Here is a 20,460-nt window from a genome sequence, read left to right on the forward strand (position 1 = left end):
GTGTGTGTGTGTGTGTGTGTGTGTGTGTGAGTGTGTGTGTGTGTGTAAAACATTCATCTTAAAACATACTGTATAATGCATTTTATTTAATGTGTAAAGAAAACTATGCATACATTTCAATAATTTATTTTAGACAATGCATAAGATTTTTACACTTTATGAAGAAAACATATGGTGCCTTTCAAGACCTTAGCCATTAGCAAAATGCTAGGTTGGAGTGATTGCTTATAAGATCCAAGTCTCTATAACATTCAGAGCCAATTTTTCAGTACTTACTCTGTGATCTGAAAATCAGACGTTACGTATTTATTAAATTCCTTACATAAAATAAATGCATGTATGACAAATGTTGAAGGTTGTAGATAGCTCAGGATTGTTAAATCCAAGCTTTTTTTAAATAAAAAGAGCTGATAACATTGAGTTCAAGCGGTCTTACAACAACAAAGCAAGCCCAGCTCTATCAAAGCCTTCATAGCAATCCTGATAAGATGTGCTTAGCATAGCCAGTGCTCGTACTGTCTACTGAGGTTTCTCATTCTTATCAAGTGAGCATATGGGAGTGGTCTGACCCAAGCTTTGCTCCCGCTGAAGTCTCCACCTGTTTTCCCGTACAGGGAGATTGAAGAGCAGCCGCAGGACCATATGCATTTCTCAGAGGCGCTCTGTGGCCGAGAGAAATGCGTCACTTTGGAGCAAAAGGGGGAAAGAAGAGGGGGGTGGAATGGTTCAAAACAGCAGACTAATATTTATAAAAGGTCACTGTTGCTAAATGAACAGGTCACGCACATGAGCATATATACAGATGAGGGGGGTGGAATGGTTCAAAACAGCAGTCTAATTTTTATAAAAGGTACAAACATGCAGACAGACACCACAAGACTGTCTCTCCTCCATAAACATGCACGGAAACACCTTTCCCCCTTGTGTGCAAATTTTTAGCGTTTTAAATATATTCATTAGCCTCCCTGTCATGTTTGCACAATTAACAGGTCTGCCTTTCCGTGGCAGGATCTCCAAGGTGTGTCTGCGGGCTGGGGAGGATTTGGTGAACACTGTTTGCAGAGAGTGGCCGTAAACCCAAACATACACGCCAGGGAAGAGCCGGCAAAAGCACAAATCCCGATTAAGAATTCACGGAGTCGCAAAACCAACAATTCCAGCTCAAATAACACAAAGTAAACAGCAGCCGTGCATAAATTCTAAACAACAGCACGTTTTATGTATGGCATGACAACATATCCATGTTTCAATGTAAAAGAAGATCCTGTTCATTATCTATAATTATGCCACGACAACGTCTGACAAAAATGCTAACATGAAATGCTATGGGATGATAACTCAGGCCACTGTAGAGGGATTTTTAGTGGTACACAAGATGCAGAACGGCACAAAAGCAGGCCTGTGACAGACAGAAGAGCCTGCAGCAGCATGATGGGATCAGTCTTATTTTAAGTATTTTAGTACCGGTGTTATAATTTTTATTCATATTATGAATTAGTTTTTATTTTTAAATATTTATATTATATTAATATTAAAAAATATATATTTTATTTATATATAGTTTTTATTAATATTCTGAATTTATTTTTATTTTTATGCTTTCTTTTTTCATTTTACTAAAGTTTTACTAAATTTGTTGTGCATTTTCGTATACATGTCTATAGTTTGCATGAACTGTTATTTCAGTTATTTCAGTACATCCAGTTAAACTACATGACAAATGAGAAATGTTGTCAAGGCAGCTTGCTGAAATATAAGTTGTTTTTAATTTATATGCATATTATATAAACATTAAAAATATTTATATATAGTTTTTATTAATATTCTGAATTAGTTTTTTTTCTATTTTCATTTATTAAAGTTTTTGTTTTTGTAATTTTCATTTTTTTATATTATGTCTATATAGTATTATTAATTATATTTCAGTTGCAGTTTTAGTTATTTTTGTACATCAAGTTAAACTACATGAGAAATGAGAAATGTTCCCTCGGCAACTAGCTACAGTAAAATAAAATAAGTAAATTTGTAATAAATATAATCAAATTATAAAATAAAATGAAATATATATGATTTAGTAAGTAACATTTTTTTTTTATGGTTTTAGTTTTAGCAAACATCCCTTTAGTTAGTAATAACCCCGGATGGGACGCACCAGCCGCAGCCCATTTGTGGCCCATCGGGGCAATGAAAAGGTCCTTTGTGTGCTTCTCACAGCCAAATTTGATTCAGCAGGTCATTAGACATTCAGCTCAGCTCCTCCGTCAATGGGCCTGGAGGAACGGCACTCAGGTGCCACATTCTGGGCCGGCGCTGGGCTTCCTCCTCCCCGGTTCACCCCGCTGTGGGAGCCTGGAGGACGATCGCATCACCCCTGCATTCTTCTCACAGCCATGTGACAAGGCCCACGTCAGAGTGGCTTCCCACAGGCCGCCCGGAGCCCGGTAAGTGCGGGGCATCCATCTGAATGTCAGCTAGCGGTCAGGTGTGACCGGCGCAGTTCTCCTGCTTACTGCAGACGATCACAGTTGTACACACACATAGATGCTGATGCTCTATGAAACAAAACAGCTGTCACCTCGACTCTAACCATCTCTACATGAGGGCTCACTGCAAGAAAAATGTCTGGTTTTAAATTCTGTCACATTTACTCACCCCATAAACTCAAAATAGATTTTTTTTTTTCTGGAACACAAAAGGAGGACTTTTTAATCATCTTAATAATTTACATTATTTTCCATATAACAGGTTATTCACGCTCAGAAAAAAATTGCATAATTTGTGTTTAGAGGTACAACAGCTCGGCACCGTGGCAACACCATCGAATGGACATTTTTGTACTTTATTTACTCCTAAAAGCTTCATACCAGTACCTTTATATGCAAATATGCACCTTTTAGAGGTAGATAAGGTGCCAAAATATATGAATGTCAATAACACAACAAAATTGCAAAAAAAAAAAAAAAAAAAAAAACTTTAACTGAAATATAAAAATAAAAACTAATTCAAAAAATAAATCTATAATATTATCTCAATGATATTAAAACAACACTTATGGGAGTGTACGGTAATCACAGTTGTCAAATAAATAAATAAAAATAAAAACAAGTTTAAATCAATGAATAAATAAAAATCAGAAAGCAACAGAAAGTAGTCCATGTGACTCATGTGCTTATTCCCTGAAAACAGTCATGGTCACTATGAACTGTCCTTCTACAAAAACAGAACTCTTCATCATATATAAATGTATCCTATATAAACAGATTTGAAATTATATGAGGGTGAACAAATAATGATTGGATTTTGTCTTTGGGTGAAGTACTCCTTTAAATGCAAAGTTCACCCAAAAATTCATTCCAAAGCTGTTTGACTTTCTTTGTTCTGTGGAACACAAAAGATGACGTTTTGATATCTTTCCCCTAATGAAAATCAGTGAGTTTCAACATTCTTCAAAATACCTTCTTTTGTGTTCCACAGAACAAAGAAAGTCATAAGTGTGAATAAATAATTTTTTCCTTTAAGAAATGATTTGGCACTAATTCAGGGCCTCGAGCCATAAATAACATGCTGATTCTCAGAATACAGGGAACTTGTTAACTTCCAGTAATACTGCACAGAGACTCTTCCAGTAGTCCTGTGCAGGGCTGAAATGAGCAGTTCGATTCTATGCTGCAGACAGTAGTGACTCACACACCTGAACCTTGCACTGTGGACACTGCTCGGTCAGACCAATGTACGCAAACAAGCTGCTCTGATACACACTTGCTGTCTATGTGAGGACAGCAGCACCGGTCAAAGCAAAGTGCATTGTGGGATACGGAGTTTCATGTCATGCAGCAGAGGCTGTGTGATTGAAACCCTTCAGAGCGGCATGTGTAAACAGAGTACTAAAGTTCTGTCATTGTGATGGGGTGGTGGGGGGTTCACTCTGTGTTTTGAGCACCCCCTCAGCTCAGCATCTCCACCCCCTTTGGTTAATTCATCATGTAAATAGATCAGCATGCCGGCCTGTGTTTGCTTTGTGTGGGGAGCCCCCAATGTGAGTGAGACAATAGGGAGAGAGAGGGAATTTCTACCAGGCGACCAGTTTTTATAAATGTACAGAACATCTCCAATGTTCCTGTTTCTTGGAGGCCAAGGTTAGAGAGATTGAGAGAACACGCTTTAAGAAAGTCCAACAAGTCTAAGAATATCTCCAAACAGGAATAAACAGGCTTCTTTAATGAAACACAAAAGTGGAATTTTTGTTCATGCTTTTTTCAAATGCAATAAAAGTGAATAGGGATTGATGCTGTCGAATTCCAAAAACAATTCCAATTCATGGTACTTGACAGCATCTCTCCTCATTCATTGTCATGGAATGAAGAGCAGCATGAACATTCTGCATAACATCTCTTTTTCTGTTTCACAGAAGTCATACAAGTTTGGAACATGGAACTAATGAAGGGTAAATGAGAAAATGTTTAGAAAATGAAGACAAAACTGTCATTCTTGAGTGAATTTACTTTCCTAAAAACCCAAATCAAAATAAATATTAAAAGGAAGAAAAAAAATCAGCAGCCATTATGCCAGTTTCAGTGTCACATGACCCTTCAGAAATCATTCTAATATGCTGATTTGTTGCACAAGAAACATTTATTATTATTATCAATGCTGAAAACAGTTGTGCTGATTAATATTTTTTTATCAATGCTGAAAACAGTTGTGCTGATTCATATTTTTCTTTTTATATATATATATATAGATAGATAGATAGATAGATATATAGATAGATAGATAGATAGATAGATAGATAGATAGACTGGTAGTTTAACACGATTTTGGTATGTTATTTAAACTTTCCCATGTATAAACAGACAGTGCACGTGTGTACTCACCTCTGCACTTTCTCATTGGCCTCCCTCTCTCTCTCCTGGGTCAGACATAGTTGGGTCTGAGCGCTCTGAAATTCTGCTGTCAGCTGCTGCAGACGGTACAGCAGGGGCTGAATCTGGCTCTGGTTTGAGGTGGCAGGACTGTCCAGCCTGGTCTCACCAGCCTGATGCTGCATCACACTGAAAACACAAAAACAGTTTTGATCCCTAAGTGTAATTAGTGATCGAGTGATTCATGAACTGGCCACGTTCACTTGGCTGCTTATAAGAAGTGCTACCAAATCTTCAGTCAGTATTCAAAAATTATAACTACTACTTTATTGTTAAATTATTATTTTTAATAATTGCATTTTGAAATGTTTTTGTTGCTTCAATAAAATATAAAATGGCTAATTTTATAATACTTTTAATCATCAAGAGTTTTCCACATTTAAACTCATTCAGCAGAATTCTGCATATTTTCCACTTTATTAAATATAAAATGTGAAATAATGTGAACAGATTATGCATGGGCCAAGTTTTGCATTTAAAAAACAAAAAACTGTCATTTCAACTACTTTAAAATCTACATTATCAACAAAACCTACACACTAAAAATCTACCCGACTTAACCCATAAAAATTAGGTTTATTTTGGTAAAAAATGATCAGGTATTCAGGTTGATTCAGCGATATTAACTTGACCAGTTTTAGATGTTTAGGTTAACATGTTTTCAGTCTGTTCTAACAAATGCAGTAGGCAACACAGATTATATGATTGCTTATGAATTAAAAAAAATATTAACTAATATGAACTGTACTGAATTTGTAAGTATGTCAATTTCCAAGTAACATCAGTTTTAATGCATATAAAAACTACACAACTACATATCTTTGTTATTCATCACACACTTCAACAGATCCTCAGGAAAGACAATCATCAAAATTACAAGAACAATATAACGGCTGACTGACGGTGTAGCATCAGGGCAGGCTCATGTTTCATAAACCAGGAGAAATGCCAATGGTCAAATTTCTTACACAAACATGAAACTTGACCCAGAAACAGTGAGAGCATGCTTGCAGTTTACCTGGAGGTGGGAATCATAACTCTATATCAACAGACACATCTAATATTCAAACAGAATGTCAGTACAAGAAACAATATCTGGGGCTAATAATTCCTCAGAATGTCAGCGGAATACATTAACGCTCTCACGGCGCTGCATCCAGCTCAAGGTGAAATTCAGACAGGTGTTTTTCAACAAGGCGTGAGATAACGAGGGTCAAGATAAAAACAGAAGGGTAGGGGGGACGATTAGAGATACACATCAGTCTAACCAACTGTACAACTACCGCCAAAAGCTCCTATGAAGTAATCGTCATAAATTGAAATGCCGCTAACTGTCACAAAAAAACAAATCACCTTCTTGAGAAAACAGACGTTTTAAACAATAAACATTTCTAATGAAAACATGATGCAGCTTTCCTGTGCAAAACAAAGCCACCCAAAATGCTGAAGTGTTGCCAAGGCATTGCTGTATTTGATATGGCATTTACAGTTCAGGTGATTGTGCTCATAAAATGCCCATGCCAATATGCAAAGATGGATGTGTGCTTTCAGAGCTGCATGCAGCAGTCAAACAATTGGCTCTGTGATGAATAAAAAATGCTAACAGGTAACAGATAACTCCATTATTTTTAACATAAGAGCGGGTGCAGCCATTTGTAACTTGAAATTGCGATGCTTCTGGTGTCATTCACTTCCAGCTGATAGGCTGTTTATCTTTTTATTGTTCATCAGCTGGAAAAACTCATTTTGAAAGTGACTCCAGTGATATTGTTCCTCTGTGCCATTATCATTATATTTGTGGTGTGACCTCTACTATTCTTTTAAATGTAGAACGATAAAAAAAAAAAAAAAAACTGTCCTTGGTGTGAAAGTTGCACATTTTGAGGTTTCATTCTTGAGACGTTTCATTTGCTCCCAATTATTTATTTAAAAACAGTCCGTTATAGTGCTTTATTGCAAATTGGTGTTTGTTATCATAATATTTGAATTTATTATCACAGTCATGAACAGACTGGTTTATAGCGCAAAATAAGTTTGACAGGACCTTGTTATTTTTCTAGTTAATTCTAGTTATAAGTTTCACTCATTCAAAGAAATACTGTAGCTTTCTCTTTCTTGCAAAATAAGGTGGATAGACTTCCTCGGTTGCTGTGTGGTTACATACTGTACATCTAATAGATTGTATCACCCGTTTCATCGTCTGTCAAATGAAAAGTAATTTTGTCTCCCATTAAAAAGCCCCAATATCATTTTATATGCTTAAAGGTGCTTAAAAAGCTGTCAACAAACTGCAGAGGACTTATATGCTTTAATATGACACAAAGAGCACAGAGATGTCAATATCAGGCCTAAATAATGATAACACCTGCTCCCTGTTTCATTCAAGCAGAAACAAGATGAACAGCTGTAATAACACACACACACACACACACACACACACACACACACACAGGTACACAGCGCACACCTGCGACCACAGACATACAGCAAACCTCAGCGCTATTAAGTGGGCATTCATATTAGCCAGGGAAACAATGCATTAATACAATGCCACGATTAGCTGACAATACAAAACGTCTGTCTGGCTCACATGCCTGCATGCATGTGTGTCTATAGTGACAGAGACATCAAGATTGATTGGCAGCAGCTTTTGTCTTTAGCCAATGTGCCTGTGTGTTGTTGCCCTAAAGTCATATTACTCATTCAGTCTTGCTAATTAGTTTCAGGAAGGTTTCCATCTCAGGTTCTTCTTTTATTTTTTTATCTTTTAAGGCAGGAGGTAATCAATTCTGATGCGATATTGATGGTAGAGAAAGTGATGTAAATTTGTGTGCTTTGTTTAATTAAATGCAAACATATTGGGTACAAAGGTCCAATGACAGTGACAAACGAGGGCAGAGAAGCATTGCCACACTATGGATTATCTTATCTAAGTCCGCCCACCCCCTCATAGACACAACTGGTCCATCCTGGTCCCCACTTTATGAGAATGATTATAGTAGGATATATGACGTTCCTGTCCCGCTCAGAGGAATGGAGATGCCAGTATGATTGAGCTCCATAAACAGGCATATAAACGCAACCTGTCTAGTACAGTTCACAGTTTAAATAGAAGCTGTGATTGATGTGTGAAATTATATGTGATTATACTAAACTCTTAAAAATAAAGGTTCAAAAGGAACCATTTTTGGTTCCACAAGGAACCTTTCAGTGGACTGTCATTAAAAGAACCATTTTTTTTTAAATTAGTGCAAATAATATTTTAATTATCTGAAGAAACTTTTTCCACTGTAAAGAACCTTTTGTGCAATGTAAAGATTGGATGGATGTTAAAGATTCTAAATGGAACAACAGTAACAATTAAGAACAATTATTTTTAAGAGTGTACATATAAGAATTAAAACTTACTGAAAAAATTTACCATCCAAGATGTAAATGAGTTTTTCTCTTCAGAACAGATTTAGAGAAATTTAGCATTATATCACTTGCTCACCGAAGGATCCTCTACTACAGTGAATGGGTGCCATCAGAATGAGAGTCCAAACAGCTGATAAAAACATCACAATAATCCACACCACTCCGGTCATCAATTAACATCTCGTCAAGTGAAAAGCTGCATTTTTTTTCAGAAACAAATCCATAATTAAGCCATTTACCTTTACAGTTACTTTTGGCTTTTTGAGTCCATAATCCATAACAATGCTTCATCTAGTGAAAAAGCCCATCCCCTGTTGTCCTCTCACATCAAAACCCATCAAGATATTTGTTAAGAACAGTTTTTTGCTTGTAAAATGTTCTGGATCTGTGCATATTTCTCTACTGATTCAGAAGAGAATACTTTTTCACTGGAGAAAATAATATTATGGATAGAGGACTATCTTATTTATAATAGAGGATAGAGGATATTTTATTTAGATGCAATGGTTTGAAGTTAAAGTGCCCCTATTATGCCATTATGCCAAGCTGTAAAGCCGAAAGTGCACAATAAATAGTTATTGTCTCCCAAAACAAAGAATCGACTCTGAAAAGCCTGAACGAGTCGTAAGTAATTCGAATCCCACTTCCGTGACGGCTACACATCACGGGGTAACACATTTGCATAATGCCTACCTATGTTCACAACAGACTGGGCCATCTGACCAATCAGGGGTTTAGAGAGACTGAATCTTAGAACTGCTTTGAACGAACTGTTTGAGAATCGCTAGAAAATAAGGTGATATTAAATGCATATGTTGAGAAAACGAAAGCGTTTTTTGACCTTGCATGCATGTAATCCTATTGTAGGAGACTCCCATAACAATATTAGGAACCTTAAAAATGGCATAACAGAGGCACTTTAAAAGACCTAATAATGAATCTATTTACTTCAAACAGCTTTTCACTTCACAAAACATTAATTGATGGACTGGAGTGGTGTGGATTATTGTGATGTTTTTATCAGCTGTTTGGACTCTCATTCTGACGGCACCCATTCACTGCAGAGGATCCATTGCTGAGCAAATGACGTAATGCTAAATATCTCTAAATCTATTCTGATGAAGAAACAAACGCATATAAATCTTGGATGGCCTGTGGGAGAGTAAATTATCAGCAAATTTTCATTTTTGGGTGAACTATTCCTTTAAGTATGAGCAACAGTAAAAGTGACCGTGAAACCCACTAATAAAATAAATACTAATAACACCCCTTGTACATTTTAAAATTCTATTCACTGCATTCAACCAAACATATGCTACTTGTTAAAAACAGTGTTTGTTGGTCTAGTTATAAAGCTTGCCAGACAGCCGACCTGAGGACTCTATTAATCATTAACCAGAACCGTAAGATACCTGATCACAGGGGTGGAATCCCAACGAACCTGCCCTCTAACTCTACAGGCCAGTTAAACATTAACACCACCACAAAATGCTATCAGATGGGACATGTAAAATAACCTTTTAATAGAGAGCATTTATCTACAGGCAAAAAAAGTACATAGAGACCGCAGACAAAGCAGAGACAGACATTCTACTGACAGGTGTCTATAGCAACCTGATGTGGATATAAACTAACTACAGACCACGTCCCACTGTCAAGCATTCCTTACACCAATCATTCATGCTGACAGCTGCTGATAAAGGCCGTGGCTGTTTCAATATGTCTCGTTCCCTCAATAGAACACAGAAATAAGAGAACACACCCAATGGCGAACTCAAACACCAAAGTTGTGATCACTCGTTCATGAAAAAAGAGAATTTCTTGTGCTGAGCCTGGGCAGGAACACTGCTGTGCATTTGGATAAAGCAGCCACTGCTTGCTGGGAGGGGTTCCATGCAATCTACAAAATGTATTTTGCTGCACAGAACGGCGAAGACGACTAATGCAGCGGCTGCAGTTTGCTCTGTTTTGGGGATAAAGTCTGTTAATGCCACAGGCGTTATAAATATCACATAAATTCAAAGTTTCCATCTAGCAATGTGACATAACTACTGGTGTTATCAACATCCAAGGATTTCTGAGAATAAGTAATTTCAGCTCAATCGGCGGGGGTTTGAATGAAAGAGGGAAAACACAAGAAAATGGAAATAAATGCCCCTGATAATCAGTTCGCTGAGAGATGAATGATTAGAAATCTTTACAGAGATCAGACAACTTGCTACTGTGTTACCTCATACAGAAAAAAGTTAATAATAAACACAAATATCAAACACCAAAATGAGAGAGGGACTCCGTAAAAGACTGTGGCTCAAATCGGTTTATATATGTATGTATATCTCATATTAAATTGATCAAAAATTACAGTAAAGACATTTATAATGTTATAAAAGATTTCAATTTCAAATAAATCATTAAAAAAATCTTGAAAAATTCTGATGTAAATTCAGCTTTGCCATCATAAATTAAATGTAAAAAATATTAAAAGCTAAAATAAACACACATTTATACTATATACACACATATATATAAAGGTTTATTTGTTTTAGTTTATGTATACATATATACATTATAATAAATATGTAATAAATATTTAAAAATATAGAAAATCATAAATATATATTATGAAATATTATAAAAACTATTTATTTATATGTTAATTTTATTATATAATGTAATACATATTAGCATTAACAATAAGATTTAATGCTAATATTAATGCTAATCCATAGATGTTTAAGGTTTATGAATTTCTTCAAACTTCATAAAATAACAAAACATAATATAATATTAATGATATTATGAAATGTGTTGATGATTTTTCGATGAACATGTCAGGGCAGGTTGTCTTATGCTTACAGGTCAGTTTAGGACCATTCAGACCAGTGGGTCAGATTTAAAAGGTCATGTGAAAAACCTTAAAAAAAAAAGAAAATCAGATTTGAGCTGAAAATCGAAATTGGGCTCTTTGGCTTATGGTGCAGTGCAAGAGTATTGGAAAAAGAGAGCTCATGTATGTGTACATTGTATCTGCTAATGACTATAGAGCTGCAAGTGTTGACAGGTCGAGCTGTTAGCATGTGTGATAATTAGGGATCACTGGGGAGTTGGACCGCATGGGGACCTGTGGTGTTAATACACGTCTATCCAGCGCTGCCTTCCTCCTGGCTGACGCTCAACCAAAGCACCTTAAACTCACAGTCTAACCTCTCCTTCACCGGCCGGCCAATGATAACCCATTAAAACAACCCACCCCAAGTGAACAAAATTGCCTAAGTGTTTCTCTTTATCAGCGGGGAACGTGTGTACATTGCACTATTCGGAGCCAGTTCTATCAGAGGTTCATGCCGCAGACATTTTTTTCTACTACCCCATTCTCTCTCTCATCTGTTCGTTGCCCTTTCATGTGACACAGACTGTCTGTTATCCTAAAAGACACAATGGAGGTGGTCGGGCAATCCTGAGAGCAAACACACGCAGTCATACTCTGGCCTTTGTTGGGCCTGAAGGATTCTCCTTTTAAAGGTTCAGTGCTGCAGCCACATTGGCAGGGGCTGGGGACCAGCGCTGGACACCCTGACGCTCACAGCCTCACACAATGCAGACTGACTGAGGAAATACAATGTGTTTCTTCTCCTCCTCCTGCTGGGGCAGACAGAAGAGACTACAAGAGAGAGAACACTCTTCTCAGATTAAGTGAGTTTGGGTGTGTAGCACCAAACACTCACAGACGCTGAAGTGAATTACTTTAAAAGGACAGTTTTCAAAACAAGCAGTTCGTAGATCCCTCATCTAAGCACCAATTTCATAAACACAACAAAAGATATTTATATGGTTTTTGGAGATTAAAAAGTTCCTGAGAACAAAAAACAGTTCTTAAGATAAGCGTGTTCTTTACTGGATAATTTTTAAGGAACTAAAGAATAGGTCTTAATGAACCTTAAAAGAAGTTTGATAGCACTTTAAAATATGGTTCCATTTATTAATTTATTAAGTTAATGGATTAGATACCATGAACTAGCAGTGAACAAAACTTTTTCAGTTAATTTGACATTTATAAATATACACAAGATTTGTTCACAAAAATTAATACTTTTATTCAACAAGGATGCATTCAATGTATCAAAAAAAGCAGTAAAAACCCTTATTATGTTAAATAAATTATAGAAATAAATTATAAATATAAATAAATTGAATTATAATAAATAAATTCTATTTCAAATAATTATTTCCTATATTTTAAACACATATGTTCTTTCTATTCATTAAAGAATCCTTATAAAATTGTATCAAGGTTTTCACAGAAATATTAAGCAGCACAATTGTTTTCAACTCTGATAATAATCATAAATGTTTCTAGAGCAGCAAATCAGCATATTAGATCTTTGAAGGATCATGTGACAATGAAAGGCTGGAATAATGATGCTGAAAATTCAGCTTTGCCATCACAGGAAAAAAAATTGCATTTTAAAATGCATTAAAATAGAAAAAAAATATTTCACAATGTTAAACTTTTGTTTTTATTTTTTGCTAATAAATGGAGCTTTGGTGAGAATAAACATTAAACACTTTTGAACAGTAGTGTACTTTTGTTCATTGTTAATTCATGTCTGTCCATAAAACATTGACTAATGTTAATTTATCCAACTTAAAATGTTAAAAATGTATAAATTAACATTAATGTAGATGAATAAATGCTGTAAAAAAACAAAAAACAAAAAAAAAAGGTTAAAAAATTCCTACTGAAAAAACTGAACCTTATTGCAAATGTTACCAAAAGTTCTCCTGTGGCGTCAGGCACGTGCACAGGTAGGGCTCAACCTGTGCAGAGCACATGCCCTTTTTGCCCTTACACTCCGAAGTGCCCTTTTTTTTGGTGGGGTTTTTTTTTTTAATCAATGCTATTGGTCACCCTTTACGTCTGTCTGTCTATTTTACAAATATTTAGCAAATGAAAGTTCTTAAAACGAGCTTGTGTAAATCTTATTCGATCCTCAAGCTGTCAGTAAGCTGATAACTCCGCCCCCTCTATATTCATTGAATCAACTGAAGTTCCACAGCAGCCGCACAGTAGACAACAGCTGAGCTGAACAAAGGGTAAATAAATATCTTGTTGTTTGAATAAGTACTACTAAACACTATGTCTATAAAGGCTCATATTTTATTTTATTTGATGTCTGACTGACTTACTGACTGAGACGTGGGACGTCGCCTGAGAGAGAGGGCTAGCATTTGCCATCTAGTTATAGCCAATACATAGCCAACACTTAAATAGCCTGTGCATACAGTAGCATTTCATCTTTTATAAAATGCGATTTTGGCCAAATGCATTTTACCACAGGTAAAACTGAGCGCTCCGTCTATATAGCTACAAAAACTAGTTTGTAACCTGTAGATGAAAATGTAATGTGAGGCGCCGTCGCCGTTTTAATGACGGACAAAAAAACAAAATTCACATTTGCACACATTCGCTGGTCAAAAAACTATATATTGATAAGTAATACAACAACATATAATTTGTTTTTACCATTGGAAAATCATAACAGGTGCGTCCCCGCGCTGTTTCGTACTGGAACTTACACAAAGCGACGAGCGACCCTCGTCACCTAGATAACATATATAAGAAATTTCTTCTTTGGTTTATTATTTATGATACACTTAATTTATTAACATTTAGGCTAATCATGTTATGGTATAACTCTCCGCTCGTCCTCACATGTATAAAATGTAGTAAAACATGGTTTTACTACAGTAATGTAGTAGTAACTAAAAAAAAATGACAGAAGATCACTGTGAAATCTTTATATTTTATCATGCAGAATGTAATTCATTATTCTTTCCAAGGCTTCATTTATTTGATCCAAAATACAGCAAAAACAGTAATATTGTGTAATATTTTTACAATTTTAAATAACTTTTATATTTGAATATATTTTAAAATGTAATTTATTTTTGTGATCAAAGCTGAATTTTCATCATCATTACTCCAGTTCAGTACTCTTCAGTGTCACGTGATCCTTCAGAAATGCTTTTCACTGCAACTGTACTTTTCACACTATTTTTATTTATTTTTTCATTGCTGGCTTATTTTAGGGGAAGTGTAGTGAATAAGAAACCTTCAAGAGACCAACATCCCTGGTCCACCACAGTATCAAATTTTTGCCAGGTAGGCGGATACATGTTGGATATGTTATAGTAACGGTATGGCTATAGTTTCTTATAATCTGGAATTGAGTTGTTTTATTGAATTTGTAATGAAGATGTGACCATTTCTTCCTTTTATGCAGGCTTACTAAATAATCTTGATATAAAAAAAGGGAGGGGGGTGCCCTTTTTCAGTTTCAGCACATGCCCCTCAAAAGGTCTGTGTGGCGTGATTGGGTGGTAAAACCCTTTTGGAGTGAAACACAAACATGCAATCATGCACAACGAGATGCGGAAGAGATCTAATAAGATGTGATGAATGCAAATGGAAAGTCCTTGATACACACGGATGTACGTCTATGTGAAACCGGATGCAGCTCACTTAACCAGCACGACCAGTTTATGAGCCAAATATATTCGCTCCATATCATCTATCAAAGCAGTCCTCACTGACAGATAAACCCCAAATAAAGCAAACAAGCCTTCTGGCTGGAAGACAGGAACCGGGGAGGGAAGGTCTGCGGTAGTCCATCACGACCACTGGGAACGCTTTGGTTTGGTTATTTAAACCCCGACTATCATTTTGAATATAACCTTAAATAAGCAGAGTTCAACTCGCAGGCCAAAACAATCAGATGTTAGGTGGTGCTGTAACGTTTGCAGTCGGTGCCTCTGGAAGCTTTTTTGTGCTGAGAATCCCCGCAGGCAGACCTCTGACAGCGTCTGCAGGAGACGTGGCTCGAGATCACAACTTCACAAATGCTTCAATCCTTTTGAGATCACGAGTTTGCTGTAATCTAATGACTCACTGCACTTAAGTCGAGTGATTTATTTTTCTCTGGGCAAAGCAAACAAAACATAAAAGCCAGTTTCAGTGTTCATAATCTGTTATAAAGCTGGACGATGATGACTCTTTGAGCTTTCTTCAAGTAATGAAATTAGGTGAAATGAGTCACATGTAATGAGGGTCTTTTTTAATTCTAAAAGTTTTGTGATGGAGAAACCACCTCATTAATGACTATTCTACTGCTACTGGCTGTCAAACACATGCCCACAAGGAGCTAAAAAAAAAAAAAAGAAGGTTAATACTGTTTAATAACGTACATACACTCTTAAAAATAAAGGTTTAGAAAAGAATAGGTTTGTAAAAGAACCATTTTGGGAACCATTTTTTCTAAGTGTGAAAACCATTTTAATCATTTAAAAAAAAAAAAAAAACTTTTGTACAACTGAAAGGTTCATTGGTTGTTAAATGCTCTTCGCGGAACCAAAGATGCTAATAAAATGTAGATAAACAACAGTACTATTCTTAACCTCAGATCACCTAAAATTTATTGCAGAAAAAAATGATAAGTGGTCTCTAAAATGGCAAACTCTAATGTGATTGGCTGGTAATTTCTGAGAATTGGTTGAGAAACAAAGTTATGTTTATGAGCTCCCAGGCTGCAACAATGATTCTTGTGACATGCATAAACCTCCAGATTCCAGAGATGATGGACTGGACCCTCTAAAACAAAGCCCACCTGGTTCCCCACCTCTGGAATACCATGCAAAGGCTTTCTCCTAATTCCTGCACGAACACCAACACATTATGCATCACCTGAATTATAACAATCCTCCAGAACAACTTGCCCTGCACCTTTGTTTATTTGCAAGTTCATTAAGGCATGTCACAGCAGGTTCATGCTCTGCCACAACCCAAACAAACTGTAAAATGTATCAAGTGAGTGGTTTAAGGAGTTACTGTGCAGTGTAAGGTGAGGTGGTTCACCCGTGATACCTGCGTAAGGTTTGCAGCTCCTCTTCCAGAGTGTAACTGTGCAGCAGGGCTTTCTCTCGTTCTCTCTGAGCTTCCTGAAGCTCCTCCTCAAGCTGTAGAGAAATGCATGTCAGATCATATCGAGCTCTGTTACAACACACTGTTCATGTATGGACAGAACTAAACTTTAGGAAGCACAAAGTGTTGTAGTACATGAAGAGAACAGCACAGCTGATATGGGTTTTACCAACAGCGAAACCCCCCCACGAAAATACTGAAAAAATAAAAAAGGAAAATAAATCATGCATAAGTAAAAATAGTTTCAATGAATACATAATATTTGTAATTTAATTTATTGTCTCCTAACTAAACCTACAAAGAACACAACAGGGAACTAGTAAAATTAAACAGACAAGCGTACATGATTTCTCACCAATGCTGAGTCTAAAAAAAAAAAGATAATATATTGATCTATAAAAATACTTAAAAATACAAACATTAAAAATATGATGCAAATAAATTATAACAGCAACAAATCAAACCAAATAAATGTTAAATTTTGCATGCACTGTGCTTTCATCAGTAGGTGAATGTGAATCTGAGAAGTTAGCTATGCAAGCTCAATTTCACACATAACGCCTCTGAAACACAATTTATAACTACAGTCTTATTCTAACGAAATGTTTCTCCTACTGTCACGTAGAGCATACTGGTCTAACGAAGAGCAATCAAACATTAAATAACATCACTTCATATTTATTGGCTCATTTCATTGTTTTCTCTGTACTTCAGATCAGGCAGAACTTAACTTTTCTTTATCGCCAATGTCACACAGATAACTATCTGAACTCCAAATGAACTTCATTCATTGGTTTGTGTGCACACAAGGAGAAACTCAGTCTGAGGGGGATCCAATTTACTCTATTGTCACCTACTCAGCAGCTGTGTGTCATGAGACCGAGGGATCCCTGGGCCAGTGGGTGCGGGGAAGGCCGGGTAAACACTGTCCCCTACCTCTCAGTGCCTAAACCTGCGGCACAATAAAGCTCCTGCTAATGACCTGCCGTTGAAACAGATGTATTGATGGACTCATCCTATCAACAGCTGGGCCAGCAGACAGACACAATGGAGACTGTCTAAACAAACATGACAACCTGTGCTACTGTAAAAAGACCCGTAATTTTCCCCCCGCGAGAGACAGAGAGAGGACAAAGACAGGGAGAGTTCAGAAGACAAACAGAGAAGAGGGGGTTAAAAGAGAAAGACAGAGGATCAACATGTCTGTTTTCTGTTCAAGAAATAGTTTCCCCAAAAATTAAAATTCTGTCATTTACTGACCTACATGTTATTCCACAGCTAAGAAGCACCAAAGGAGAAATTTTCAACCTTCAAACAAGACAAATAAGCACTTAAAGGGATACTCCACCCCAAAATGAAAATTTTGTCATTAATCACTTACCCCCATGTCGTTCCAAACCCGTAAAAGCTTTGTTTGTCTTCGGAACACAATTTAAGATATTTTGGATGAAAACCGGGAGGCTTGAGACTGTCCCATAGACTAACAAGTAAATAACAGTGTCAAGGTTCATAAAAGGTATGAAAGTCGTCGTCAGAATACTCCATCTGCCATCAGACGTGCAATCTGGGTTATATGAAGCGACGCGAACACTTTTTGTAATCGAAGGAAACTAAAATAACGACTTTATTCAACAATTCCTTTGTCAGCAGTCTCCTCTGTGTCTCTCCATATCACCTTATGCTGCGGATGCGCTGTTTCTACGTGTATTTAGCTTTGATTTGAAATAAAACAGCACCTCCTTGTGGCACGGAAGATACAGAAGAGCATACGCAGCAAACGGTTATATGGAGAGAGACAGAGGAGACTGTTGACAAAGGAATTGTTGAATAAAGTCGTTATTTTTGTTTTCTTCGCTTACAAAAAGTGTTTCCGTCACTTCATAAAACCCAGATTGCACGTCTGATGGCTGATGGCAGATGGAGTATTTCATACCTTTTAAGAACCTTGAAACTGCTATTTACTTGGCAGTCTATGGGACAGTCACAGGCCTCCTGGTTTTCATCCAAAATATCTTAAATTGTGTTCTGAAGACAAACAAAGCTGTCACGGGTTTGGAACGACATGGGGGTAAGTGATTAATGACAAAATTTTCATTTTGGGGTGGAGTATCCCTTTAAAGTTTTATGGGGTTAATTTAATAATTTTCATATTTTTTTTGAGTTTTTTTTTTAGGTTTGCAAATGAGATTTGAGAGTGGAAAGGAAATATTTTAGACAAATACAAAGGTAAACTGCTCTGTTTTTCATACATAGTTATCCTATTACTTAAGAAAGCATGAGACATGTGAACTAGACTCTAAGAAAAGTCTATAAAAATATGGCCCAAAGTACTGTTAATGTGAAGGAATATTCCATAATGAATTTTTCCCCAGGTGTTTTACCCCATATTTTGAATGACGCATTGCATTGTGTAGTGTTTTAGAATTAGAATGATTATTAAAACTTTATAGTCATAGTTATCAATATAATTATCATCTTTGGTTTGAATTGGCCTTTGAATGCACTTTTTTTTAGTGCTTTTTATCCCATTAGTGGAATTTAACAGTAAAAAGAACAATTTATGTTTGTCATACTGAAAACAGCAGCTCAGACATTCACATCAAAGTGTGTCCTTTTGTGTTCCACACAATAAAGAAAGTCATACAGGTTTGGAATGACATGACGGTGAGTAAATAATGACAATAATTATATTTCTTTGTTGAACTATTCCTTCAAATGAATGCAAGACAAGGGAGTTATCATAAGCGCTGGAGATGAATGACTCTGTGGTAACTTTTGCTATACTCTAGGGTTTGTTGAATTGAGGTGTGTCATTGATAGGCTTGGAATTTCAACAGTTTTCTTCAGAAACACATGAATGCTGTCCGTGCCTTATCTTCCGGGTGTATCATAAACTGCAATAAAGCTTGAAAGCTTTCATCCTACTGGATGCATTGTCTGCAAAACACATTTAACTTGGCACCTGTTTGATACTGAGCAGTATCTTATCAAGATGCACTGAATGGGAGTTTCTTTTTCACTAAAATCAAGTGGAGCACAATAGCCAAAATCAGCAATGCTTCACAATAATGTTACTTGCAGGCATGCAACATGCCCAGCTAACAAATAAAAGTATTTTAAGAATATTTTGCTAATGATCCCATTAAGTTATGAAAACATTATTTCTGAATGTTCTGTGAGCATTTAAAATGTCCAATTTTTTAAGTGTATTTTTCTTGGTTATGTGAACGTTAAAACATAAAGGGAATGTTCCACTGCATAACTGTGCAGACATTATGTGAATGTCACGTCTGAAACTAGCAGGTAGCAACATTTAAAAAAAACTTTAAACAAATTAAATAACTATCAATTAAAATGTTTCAAAATTTCCAGGAACGATGCAGAAATAGTTTTTAACAAATTGTGTTCTAAGAATGTTTTTCTAACGTTCCTATTAAGTTACAAAAATTTTATTTTAAATGTTCTCTGAATATTTTAAACATCCAGTTTTTTAAGAGTTTAAAAAATGTTAGACAAACTAAAATAACTAACAATTAAGATGTTTCAGAAAAACATTACATGAATACAGCATGTTTTTAAACATGTTCTGAGAACATTTCCTAACATTCTCAATAAGTCATGAAAACATTATTTCTGAATATTCGCTGAACATTTAAAATGACCAGTTTTTTAAATGTTTAAAAAAATATATATTTTTATATTTTTTCACTTAATGTTTAGTTGGAGAAAACATTGAGAACCTTTCATTTTATAATTCTGCAAACATTATGGGAATACTACTTCTGAATGTATTCTGAACCATCTGATAGTAGCAGGTAGCAACATTTTAAAAAATGTTAGACGCACTAACAATTAAAATAAGATGTTTAAGATGCACAAATGTTTAATGTTGTGCTAACATTTTGACAGTGTTATTAAAAATCAGATTAATGTTCAACTTTAAATCAATGTTCTATTACTGTTTCAGGAAGAATAATTGTTCATGACTTTGAGAGAACCGTTATACACTTCTAATGCAGGCTAAAGACACAAATGCAAATGCAATCTTTGCATGCTATAGATAAGTTTGTGTGCTTTTGTACCACAGTGCATGACTGTAACGAAAAAAAAGGCCTATGACTCGAACGCCCGGTGCATTTAAAT

The 20,460-nt window shown here is 35.9% G+C and overlaps 1 protein-coding gene across 1 annotated transcript in view; it reads right to left on the reverse strand.

Annotated features, from left to right (window-relative positions):
• LOC109050327 (mirror-image polydactyly gene 1 protein-like) overlaps nt 1–20,460 on the reverse strand; it is a 73,420-nt gene that overhangs the window by 1,574 nt on the left and 51,386 nt on the right. Inside the window, exons 12-13 of the mRNA XM_042773602.1 lie at nt 16,261–16,352; nt 4,875–5,051 (exon numbers count right to left, since the gene is read on the reverse strand). Of these exons, the coding sequence (XP_042629536.1) occupies nt 4,875–5,051; nt 16,261–16,352 (269 nt within the window). The remainder of the gene's footprint in view (nt 1–4,874; nt 5,052–16,260; nt 16,353–20,460) is intronic.

Source organism: Cyprinus carpio, chromosome A17 (assembly GCF_018340385.1).
Source record: "Cyprinus carpio isolate SPL01 chromosome A17, ASM1834038v1, whole genome shotgun sequence".
In the NCBI taxonomy this organism is placed as follows: domain Eukaryota; kingdom Metazoa; phylum Chordata; class Actinopteri; order Cypriniformes; family Cyprinidae; genus Cyprinus; species Cyprinus carpio.